Source organism: Panthera leo, chromosome A2 (assembly GCF_018350215.1).
Source record: "Panthera leo isolate Ple1 chromosome A2, P.leo_Ple1_pat1.1, whole genome shotgun sequence".
Taxonomy (NCBI): domain Eukaryota; kingdom Metazoa; phylum Chordata; class Mammalia; order Carnivora; family Felidae; genus Panthera; species Panthera leo.
In genome coordinates this window covers 151,493,512-151,504,459 of record NC_056680.1, presented here as the reverse complement: position 1 = coordinate 151,504,459, position 10,948 = coordinate 151,493,512, and the positions used below count along the sequence as shown (strand labels likewise).

At 47.8% G+C, this 10,948-nt stretch overlaps 1 protein-coding gene across 2 annotated transcripts in view; it reads left to right on the top strand.

The window, feature by feature from the left end:
- The first annotated feature begins 4,928 nt into the window (after positions 1–4,928).
- DGKI (diacylglycerol kinase iota) overlaps positions 4,929–10,948 on the top strand; it is a 444,548-nt gene continuing 438,528 nt past the window's right edge. For both annotated transcript variants that reach the window (XM_042927643.1, XM_042927642.1), the window contains exon 1: positions 4,929–5,338. In XM_042927643.1, coding sequence (XP_042783577.1) covers positions 4,929–5,338 — 410 coding nt within the window. The remainder of the gene's footprint in view (positions 5,339–10,948) is intronic.

The window sequence follows — 10,948 nt, the reverse complement described above, 5'->3', positions numbered from 1 at the left end:
GACCGAGAAAGGCATTTTAGGGAGTGTCAGAGATACTCCTCTGAAAAGGTGACATGTAAAGTAAGACCTGCATGATGAGAAGAAGCAGAGTGTATGGGGCCCAGTTTCTAGGACCTCTCCAGAATGACGTGGCCCCGCCTGTCCTCCCACCCCTTTGTTCATTTTTTTGCCTAACAATCCCTTCCACTGACATGGACATTGTCTCCTATCCTACCCCTGCCAGCTTTCTCAGCTTCCCCCAAGGAGGGACGAGCTCTGGCCCAGCCTCCACTGAGACGGCAGGAGACTCACCAGCAGCTTGGTGTTCAGGTCCAACCAGTCTCTATCCTTAGAGGTTCCTCCCATCACTTCCAGGAAGAGATGAGGAGTCATGCTGTGGGGTGGGTTCTGTGTTCCCAAACAGTTGCCATAATGAGCCAGTATCACAACCTGCAAGTGAGGGTGAGTTAATTCCTTGAGGGACAAACTTCAACCCGTGAGAGACAGGACCCAAGAAGGAAGTGGCAGAGAAATGCCTCTTTCTCCTGCAGACAGAGTGTTCCCAGCTGCAACGATGATGTAAAGCCTGCCTGGAAGAAGTTCTGGTGACCAAGCAACCAGGTGCATTTATTTGTGAGGATGCAGCCGTCTCATAACTCACCCTCTTGGATTTATTTCCCTCTTTTTCTGCCGTCTTCTCTTTTCCCTTCACAAAGTGCTGGGATTATAATTCCCCCTAACGCCTTGGCTTGTGAGATTTACATCAGGATCTCTTTGTAGGGGACCCACAGGAACACAAACACCATGGAAACACTTGAGGGCAAAGCCACTGTTCCAAACTCTGCACGGAGGTGCTCAGGTTTCTGCAGTGAATTTACAGGGGCATTGCAGGATATTGTAAATTTTCAAGGGAAACGCAGTGATACTCAACAGCTGTCAGATGCCATGCAAACTACTAGCTCAAGGTAGCTGACAGCTTCAACAGTGGATCCACGTCCCTTTCTTTCCATGACATCATTATCTTGGCGGAGCTGGGTTTTCAGTGCTTGCTCTGATAAAAAGCATTCCCAGGTACAGGAAATGAGAGTGCTGGTATCTGACAGGGTTCCAAGGTTTGAGTTGTGCCATGCCCATTTCATCCCACTGATGAGTACTTGTGGCTATTTAAGAATGAGATACAAATATCATTATTGCTTTTCAATGTATGTGTACTGTTGTTTTTTTTTTTAAACAACTGCTAAAGAGACGCAACGGCTTAATAAATTGTTAGCACCTAACTCCCCAAGAAACAAAAATGTTAGCTTCTTTTTTTGGCTTAGTTTCCAGGAAAATTACTTACTGTGACGCTAAGGGTTATATGACCTGAGAAGGTTTGGGAAACCTCCGAGGTAGAGCATCGCAGGCAATGCAAATAGCAAGGCTAAAGATGGGAAAGCAGGAATAAGCCTGTACACATCAGCCCAACTTAGCTTTTTTCCTTTAGTGACAGTATTTTCAAAAGCTCTATTATCGTTTGGTTGGTCTACACATAACTGAGATCCTAAATGTGTGTGTTTGTGGGTTTATGTGTGTTACCGGCTTTTTAAAAATACACGATTCTGTGTTATTTCCTGAAAATTCTCCATCGCTACCAACATTTAAAAACATGTTAGCTATAACGTTCTCTTTATACTGGTCTTGCAGTCTTTTCTAAAGTCTAAAAAAAATTTGTTCTTTCTTTAAAATTCCACACTTGAAGACTTTTTGAACGGGCTGGCATTTGGAGACTCAAGTTTGGTATTTAAGACAGAGATGATACCTGTTTTAGAATGAACAGTGGTTGATAACAGAAAGGCGAAACAAGTACGTTTAGATCCAGGGATGGAGAGATTATCTAGGTGAGGTCTAGCATTAGGAGCACATGTTGCAACATGCTGGAAGAAGCTCATTTTCTTGTTTATGTACTTTGTTACTCAAAACACAAGATGAATTTTTAAGCCTGAATGTCAATTTCCTTTCCTGTCAATTTCCTGGAATGCTTTTGATCCATTTCTAAGGATTCCACTTTTTAGAGTCAAGGTAACCAAGAAGTTGAATGAATAATTTCAAGGTTGCTTAGTGACCATTGAAACCAAAAAGGAAAATAAATTGCCTGAAAGAATATTGATCTTTTAAGTAAATTCTTAGAAAACCACCTACAACAAGAATTCATTTGTTTTGTGCTGGAATTATTTGTACCTCTTAGGGATAAGGTTTCTCTCTTTCTCTCTATTAAAGTGGGCTGCGTATTCAATGTCCATTTTCTTAACCCTACTTTCCTTTGTTTAGCAGCCCCTCTTTGTTGATACACTCTTTAAAAATGCAAATACACAGCTTATTGGCCCAGCTGGCTTTCCTGTTAGCTGGGGAGACCTTCTGTCTCCTGTTGGCATGTATCGATTTAATTGAGTAAAACTCAAGATTCTACAACTAGGGCCACTCTAGTGTGAGTGTCACTGTTTTCTTCTATATCTTCCCTGAAATACTTTACTAGCTATTCTCTTGTTTCTGTAAAGGATAGTATCCTAAGTACTCTGAACCGTGTTTCTCTTTTTTGAGCTAACATTTTTGAGATTGTTATGTATCAATATATATCAATTTGCCTTATTCCTCTCAATGGCTGCAGAGAATTCCATTGTTTGGATGAATAATAATTTAGGTAATCAGTCCTAAATTAACAAACACTCAGGTTGTTTCAGTCTTCAATTTTTGGTGTGCAGCTACACAAATATCGGAGGACAAATTCCTAGAAGTGTACTTGCTAGGTTAATTAGGTTGTGCATTTCATTTACTGATAGATAGTGGCAAATTTCGCATCAGAGACACTGTATCAAACTACACCAACAATTTGAGAAAGTGTTTGTCTTCCTAATCCCTCATCAATGCCATCTATTAGAGGGAGGGATGTGGAAAAGGAGGCAGCAGACCCACGCGTGCAAAGATGGGAGCAGGGAGTATCTGAGACTTATACATAGTCCAGTTCAGAGTGGCATTATCGAACTAGTAAGAAGGGGAGGTGGTCAGAGCTGGCACGCCACCCACTAACGTGGCCTTGAAAATCAGTTCTGGGGTTGTTTGAACTTTGCCTTAATGACACCATGGCATAATTGCAAGATTTTCATATAGAGGATAACATATCGGAAATATCTTAGGAGCTGAGCTAGAGAGTCGATTGGAGAAGTTCTGGTGGGCAGTTAGGAGGCCGTCCAATAATTCAGGTAAGATGATGGTTTTAAGATCATGTGGTTTTAATGATACACTATATATTCATATATCTCATTTAATCTTGCTATTGAAGAACGTAATTCTCCCAGGCCCCTCTGAAGATGAGGCAGACTGCACAGGGGTGAAGAGTAACCAGACAGCCTGGGTAGGATTCCTGTCTCTGCCAAGTTCTAGTTGCATGAGCAAGGTGTGTGTGTGTGTGTGTGTGGGTGTGGGTGTGGGTGTGTGTGGGGGGGGTGGAGTTACTAACACATGAGGGGGGCTGTGAAAATGTAGATATAGGCATTGGAGTGCTTAGCACCACACTTGTCATATAAAAATGAAGGCTTAATAACCACCAGCTGTTTTTATCATTTTTAACATTACCTTTCCTCATTCCACTCCGGAAATGTCCTGACCTTTGGCTTACTATAATGTGCATATAGAGAGAATTACACAATGTGGAGTTTCGGAGAGACTTGAGGTCTGTTGTTCCATCTCTTAATTGTAGTTATGAGAAAACGAAGGGAAAGAAATCAAGCAATCTGGGGTCCCCCAGCACCCACCTGCAATTCTTTTACCACAGGTACGTGTAGGTGTGTATTTTGGCGACTACACTTAGCCTTAAGTATGGATCTTTTTCCTATTTGTTAACAGCCGCGACTTCCGGGGTGGAAACCCTTAATTTGGAAAACAACCTGTCTTAGACACTTTGTAGCGCATCATTCAAATCCCATAGAGTTTTGGGTAGTAGGCTTAGAAGCAAAAACTCGGGGCGAGGTGGATGACTAAATCTATAGAGACTGCAAGCTTGGCGTGTTTTTTAGCAGTGGGGTCTGACGTGGCTCGAAACCCCTCCTTGGGCGAGCTCCTCCTCTCCCGGCTCGACCCGGCGCAAGCACCCTTTGCGCCCATCCTCACTTGCCTCCTGGGTTCTCTCAGTCTTGCCGTTCGTTTCCCTGGCGGCCCTCCGATCCCAGTCAATCTAATTCACAGCCGTTTAGGAAGACGGCTGCGTGTAAAGGAGACGCTGGCCTGGCTGGGCGACTCAGGGATGAAGGGGTCCCAGCCCTTATCCGGGGAAGGGAGGGAGGCGCTTCGCCCGTAGCTTCAACTTGGCCTCCCCCCTCACCGCTTACTTTACACCGCGCACGACTGCTCCCCCGGTTCGCCCTGAACTCGCTCCTACACCCCCCTGAGGTTTCCAGCGTGGGGCGCCGTCTGCCTGGCTCGAGCTCAGCCCAAGCGGGGAGCGGGGACGGAGAGAACGCCGCCCCAGGCACCGGGCATCAGGGCACTCCCGGGGACCCAGGTGGGCGCTACCGCTCCAGGGCCGCCCGCCCGGGCAGGGCACCTCGCGCGTCCGGGTCCCCGCCTTCTCGTGTATTCACCGGGGCGCGGAACGCTCTCCTCCGAGTTTCCCTCCGGGGCTCTCCTCTCCCGACGCCGGGGTTCGCGCCCGGCGCCCTCCTGGCCCCCTCCCTCCGTGCTCCTCTCCGGCAGCCCCCGACGCCTCAGGGCAGAGTTCAGGTTCAGCTCTGGCCGGTGCCCCCGATTTAGGAAAAGGCCAGGGTTGGGGGCGGGGGGGGGGGGGGCGGAGGACGGAGGGCGCGGGTTGGCGGCGGGGAGGCAGAGGGGGGGGCGGAGGGAGGTGGCCTCTGATTGGTCGGGGAGGGGGAGTGGAGGCACGGAGTTTCCCACAATGCCCCGGTGCGGTGCAGCGGCGGATGGATGCTGCGGGAAGGGGCTGCCATTTGCTGCCCCTGCCAGCGGCGCGCGGACCTGCTCGCTCTCCTGCGGTGGCGGCCGCCGCCCGCGCCGTCAGCCGGCCCGGCCTCTGCAGCGCCGCCGCCTCGGCTCCCTCCGCGGCCGCCGGAGCGGTCGCCATGAACCCCAGCTCCTCGGCGGGAGAGGAGAAGGGGGCGACGGGCGGCAGCGGCGGCGGCGGAAGCGGCGCCGGGAGTTGCTGCCTGGGCGCGGAGGGCGGCGCGGACCCGCGGGGCGCGGGGGCAGCGGCGGCGGCGGCGGCGGGGGCCGCTGCCCTGGAGGAGCCCGCGGCCGCCGGCGCGAAGGAGAAGGACGAGGCGCTGGAGGAGAAGCTCAGGAACTTAACTTTCCGGAAGCAGGTCTCTTACAGGTAGGCGCGGGCGCCCGGGCGACCGGGAGACAGGTGCCGCCGCGGGGCTGAGAGCCGCTCTCGTCCGTCACACGGGCGCTTCCGCGGAGTTGGGGGCACCTGGCTCGCTGGCTCGCTCTCTGTTTCTCTCTCTTCTCTCTCTCTCTCTCTCTCTCTCTCTCTCTCTCTCTCTCTCTCTCTGTTTCTCTTTCTCTCTCCCCCTTGTGGGGAGACGTATTCTCTTCTCATCCCATCATTCTGGGCTGGAGGGAAGCTGGGTGCGCCCGGTTTCCCTCTGGAACAGGACCGAAGACTGGGTCTCTGAGATCAGAAAACAACAAAAATGCGTGTGTGCGCGGGAGGGGGGGGGGGGTGTGCAGACACAGACAAGAGATGCCTAGTTTTCTTAAGAGAAGTCCTCGAAGTTGTCCCTAAGGCGGTGTCATCTGTAACCACTCCCCCCTACCTTCCAGATTTCCTTGGATGAACCTTTGGCACTAACTTGGTAGTTGAGATCACCGTCCAGGCAGGAAAGAACAGCGCTGTCCTGAGGGGAGATCCTTGTGGAAGTCGGACCTGCAGGGAGACCTCCCGTGAAGGAAGGGACGGTGTGGATCGAAGTCTGTAGCTACTCAGCTGGTTAGGGGGTTACCCGTACCTGTGCTCTCTCCCTCTCTCCTGGGTGTGCCCAGCAGGAGGAGGTGGGGAGCCCGCTGGCCAGCCATGGAAGAGTGAGAGAATGGCACCATGCTTGCCCCTGAGGGTGGATGCATTTGTGAGACAAGGACGGTGTAGGCTAAATGGCCGCCAAATTATAATAAAAGATTAGCCCCAATTGTCTCAGGATCCAAAAAACGAGAACTGAGGATCCATTAGGTTCTCTGCTCCACCCCCAGCCCCCCACCCCCGGGGCAAGAATAAAAATGTCGAGAGATTCAGAGAGTTTCAGAGACTACCCTTACTGCTTTGTTAGTTTGAAAGTTCAGGTGATAAACGCAGCACAGAATGACGACAATTTGCACTTGCTAGGGGTTGGAGTATTTCTCGAAAAGGGGTCAGTAATAACAGTAGTGTGACCCTGTCCTTTGAACTAGCGGTCCTTTCCAGAAACCCCTATAAAGTATTAAGCCTGTCACACCATGTGCTGTTATGTAAGCAAAGGCAGATGACAGAGGTGTGTGGGTTTGTGAGGGCGTGTGTTGTATTTATGGGGGCATGTGTGTGAATCATTGGGATCCCCATAGGCATTGCCTGGACCGGAGGCCCCAGTCACTAGGGCATGTGCTGTGTGTCGAAGCGTTGGCTTCTGATGACTCTGAGACGGTCTTCCTGGTCAGGTTGTGGTTCCCGCATTCCTTGCGTGCATTTTGTTCTCTGTGCGTCGAGGGAGTTTCCCACTTGACTTGCTCTTTTAGTTACTCGCATAGATGAGGATCAAATGAATCTTTCTCTTTATATTTTTTGGTTTCCAAAAATAGGCAAGTGGTGGAGAGTGGGGTAGCTCTAGGGAGGTATGCTGGGACACAGGCAGCTCCACTTCCTCGTAATGATGGCCTGCCTGGCCCTCAGGGGAACAGGGACTACATTCAGCCTAATTTAGGAACTATGAGTTGGAGGGGGCTCATTACGTTCGGCACATTGTGGGTCTGGGCTCCTGAGCTGAGAAACTGGCCTGTGTTACTGGGATTCATCAGACTCCTCACTAGGTAGGGCTCCAGAGGCAGAGTTTGCAAGGGAAATCATTTCAGCTTGCCTCTTGGCAGGGGTCATTCTCTGAGCTTCTCTCCTGGCCACGGGTGCTGTGTGGGCCATGGCTTTCCCGGTTGCAAGCTCACACATGCATGTGTAAGTGTGCGCACACACAAACAGAGACACGAACACAACATTTTTCCATAAAGGAATAATAATCCTGCGTTTGCCTTACGAACCATAGAGGTGGGTCCTACTTTGGGAACATTCCCTTTTCAGTAAAGCTGTATAATCTCCAATTCAGGGAATCACCTCCATCAGCATCACCTCAGGTGGCTGGTTCAAAATGCCTGCCACGCCAGCCTTAGAAAATCAAACAGTCTGTGGGTGGGGATTTTTAACAGGCTCCCCGGGCAGTGCTTAAGCACACTAATATCTGAGGACCTATTTTTTCCCAAAGGCTGAACAATTGATCTTTGAGCTCAGAAACGGTGCCTGGCCAAACAAGACCAGGCAGTCCCAAAGTCAGAGGAAAGACAGTGAAAAGATAGTTGATTTCATCTGGCACATGTTTGTCTTGGATAACCTGGAGAGTGTCTCCATTTTGATTCCCATTATTAGTTTTTTAGAGTCATGGTGAATGGTGGACCATTCACCGTGGGAGCCATTCCTGCCAGATTCAGACATAGCTGGGCCTCACCTTTTGCCGGTGGGTCAATAAATGGTCTGTAAGGAAGTACACCTCTGGCTGGAGTTGGGCATTGGCCCTTCAGTGGCGACCACCCCACCTCACTTCTGGGGGCACTCAAGGACAGTGACTGGTTGGAGTTCATGGAGAGAGGTTGGGAATACCTCACAGGATGGAGTCTGAGTGAAAGAATTCGGTTGGTGAATGAAATGTGGCTGCTTGTGTAAGGGTGGGGGGAGTCATTTGAGGTGGGAAAGAGGAGATTTGCAGGTAGGTAAAAAATATCTTTTGAAGAACATGGGTATTTGCAGAATGACACTTGACAGGAAAGAAGAAGGGGGCTTTGGGAGAGGGTGTGCGTGTGCGTGTGTGTAGGGGGGTCTCATCTGCTCCTTCTGTTGCTAAGGAACATATAAGCTAGATTTTAAAAATAAATGAGGAGTGGGTGGGCATATGCAGTGACTCCTGTCTTTTTAGGAACTGGAGCCCTTTACAAAAAGCCTTTAAATAACCATTTCTGGAGGCAGATTATTCATTTTGCTTGACTTTTACTTTGTTAAGTAAAATAAACTCCTTTATATACCCCTAGATTTCCCCTCATTATCTTTTCTTTCTTGGCTGTTTTTGGGAACCATTTTTCCCATGAGAATTTTTCCTTTATTTCAGATTCTGCTCCCCTAGAGCAAATAGTCTCTGTAGACTGTAAAGCTGAAGGTTTTACAAGGCAATGCAAGTGAGCTGGTACTTTTCTCTTCAAATTACTACTTCCTTTTTCTTTGCAAATTATGGTGCTGCAACAGATACATATGTGCCAATGACTATATAATGTGTAGGAACTGTTTTTTTTTTTTTTTTTTTCCGCTGTAAGAATTCCCTTTTAAGTTAGTAAAAAAAAAAAAAAAAAAAAAGTCTTTCAGAAATGCACAGTGGAGGGGAAGGAGAAAGTAGCTGATGTTTATTGCCTTCTATGTACCAGGCACTGCAGTAAGTATTGTTGTATATTCCATCCTATTTACTCTTCGTGACCGTCCTATGGTATGATTATGGTTATGTCTATTTTATAGAAAATGAACGTGAGGTATAGAGCTTGGGTAGGAGGCAGAATTGAAACCCAGATCCAACTCTAAAGGACTCTCTCCTTAGACCACATTCTGCTTCTCTAAATATTCATTTCAGGTTGGAAGTCTCTCCGCGTGTATGTAAGTGTGTGTGTCCGTGCGTGTGCAGTGTGAGCTGTTCTTTCGCCTCCTCTGTAATATGTAATACAGGTCATTATATATTATCTCTTGTACACTTTGGACCATATTCCTTTGTGTGATTTTAAGGATTTTCTCTACTATTTCAGAAAGAAAAATGAGTATAAATCCATGATCACCAAAGCTAATATTGGTTTCGCTTCATAGAACAAAACCACCTACATGACACCTGCCATCATTGTGGATACCCATGTTAGAGTTTTAGATGCTTTTGGATAAAATGACACAGATGTTGTGTAGGTGAACCTAGATCTGGCCCGTGTACCTCTTTGAGCACCCCCGAAACTGGCCTGTGTACCTCTTTGAGCACCCCCGAAAAAACGATGAGGTGTGATTTCACTTATAAGAAGGCCTGGGCGATTAATGGTACTTATAAAATGTTGATGACGTGGTTCAGCTTCTCTACTTATACACCAGAATAGTAGTACCAGACCCTCAAAGGGAGATTTTGGTACGAGACAGGCATAGCAGCAGGGAGTATTAAAATACTTAGGTTAGACAGCCAGGTAAAAAATCTTTTCTTATTTACACGTTGGTGATTAGAACGTGGTAGTATTTCCCTTTGTGTTTTGTCCTGCAAAGCAAGATTATGTGATTCTAAGAAAGACAAGTGGAGTGTAAGAAAGCCAGACAGGACAGCATGGGCATTTTTTCTCCTTGCGTGAGAATCAATCCTGGGAGCGGGGAGTTTTCTTCTTCCGAAAACCAGTGTGCCAATATCCTCCTTTGTAAATCAGTTTTAGTTATTTTATGTTTTTGTCTGTGCTTTATACATTTGTTCACTATTTCGAGCCTTTAGGGTCAGAGGAAAACTTTCGTTCTGATTTAATGTTTCCTTCCTCAGTAATCACTTCGGACTTAGCTAAAGGTAGACTTCCTCAATCCAGACACAAACTGGGCAAGATTGCACTTGAACTATTGTCCATAGTACTTCACCTGTTCGAGTTGACCTTTGAGAGCCTTGGTTTTTACCTGGGAGCGTGATGGCATCGGACCCTGTGGCATCAGGGGGTGGAGAAGTTGAAAGGAGTTTTGCTGGTGTTCATTTTTGCCGCGACAACCACAGCATTGCCTCATGGGGTCAAATCGAATTAGAGTAGAGTTAGCTCTTTGAAACATTTTACTGTCTAATAAGAGAAAATGAGGACTCTTAGTGAGGGCCCGGGCTTATTGCACCTTCCACGTCCTTCTGGGCTGGGCTCTGGGATATGCACACCCTTTAGGCAACCCCGAATTGTTCTTAAAGTGGGCTGAGAGGCACTCACTCTGTGAAACTGGAAGCATCTAGAAGGACCACTGCCTAGATGTTGTTGTGATGTTTGTTTTCTTACTTGGGTTTATGTGGGTTAACACCTGTCCAAATTATTTTTTCTGAGACCTTGTAATTTTTGCTTTAGGACAGCAGTTCCTCCAAATTAATGGTGGGTAACTGAGGGAAGAAGGTAAGGAGCGAAACAAAGTCTAAGCTGAAAGGTTTCTTTCTTTTTTCTTTGAAATTTAATTTGCATGACATAACTATAAATGTGGACTAATTTCAAATTGTTTGAACTGGCTGGAACCATTTGCACTGTTGGAATTGTTTGAACTGGTAGGAATGTTATGCCTGCTGCAAGGCCTAACAAACCAATGCAGTGCAGGAAAAGATGAAAGAAATTAAAATGGCGGGGTACCTGGGTGGCTCAGTGGGTTACGCGTTCGACTTGGCTCAGGTAATGATCTCGCGGTTCGTGAGTTCGAGCCCCGCGTCAGGTTCTGTGCTGACAGCTCAGAGCCCGGAGCCTGCTTCGGATTCTGTGTCACCCTTTCTCTCTGCCCGTCCCTTGCACATGCCCTGTCTCTCTCTGTCTCAAAAATAAATAAAACATTAAAAAAAAAAAAAAAAATTAAAATGGCAAGTTAGGTCTGCTTGAACATGCTGCTCCCATAATTCCTCTCTGGCCTGTTCACCAGGCAGACTCCTCTTAGGATTGCTCAGAGGTGTCCACTTTCTGTGGTAGG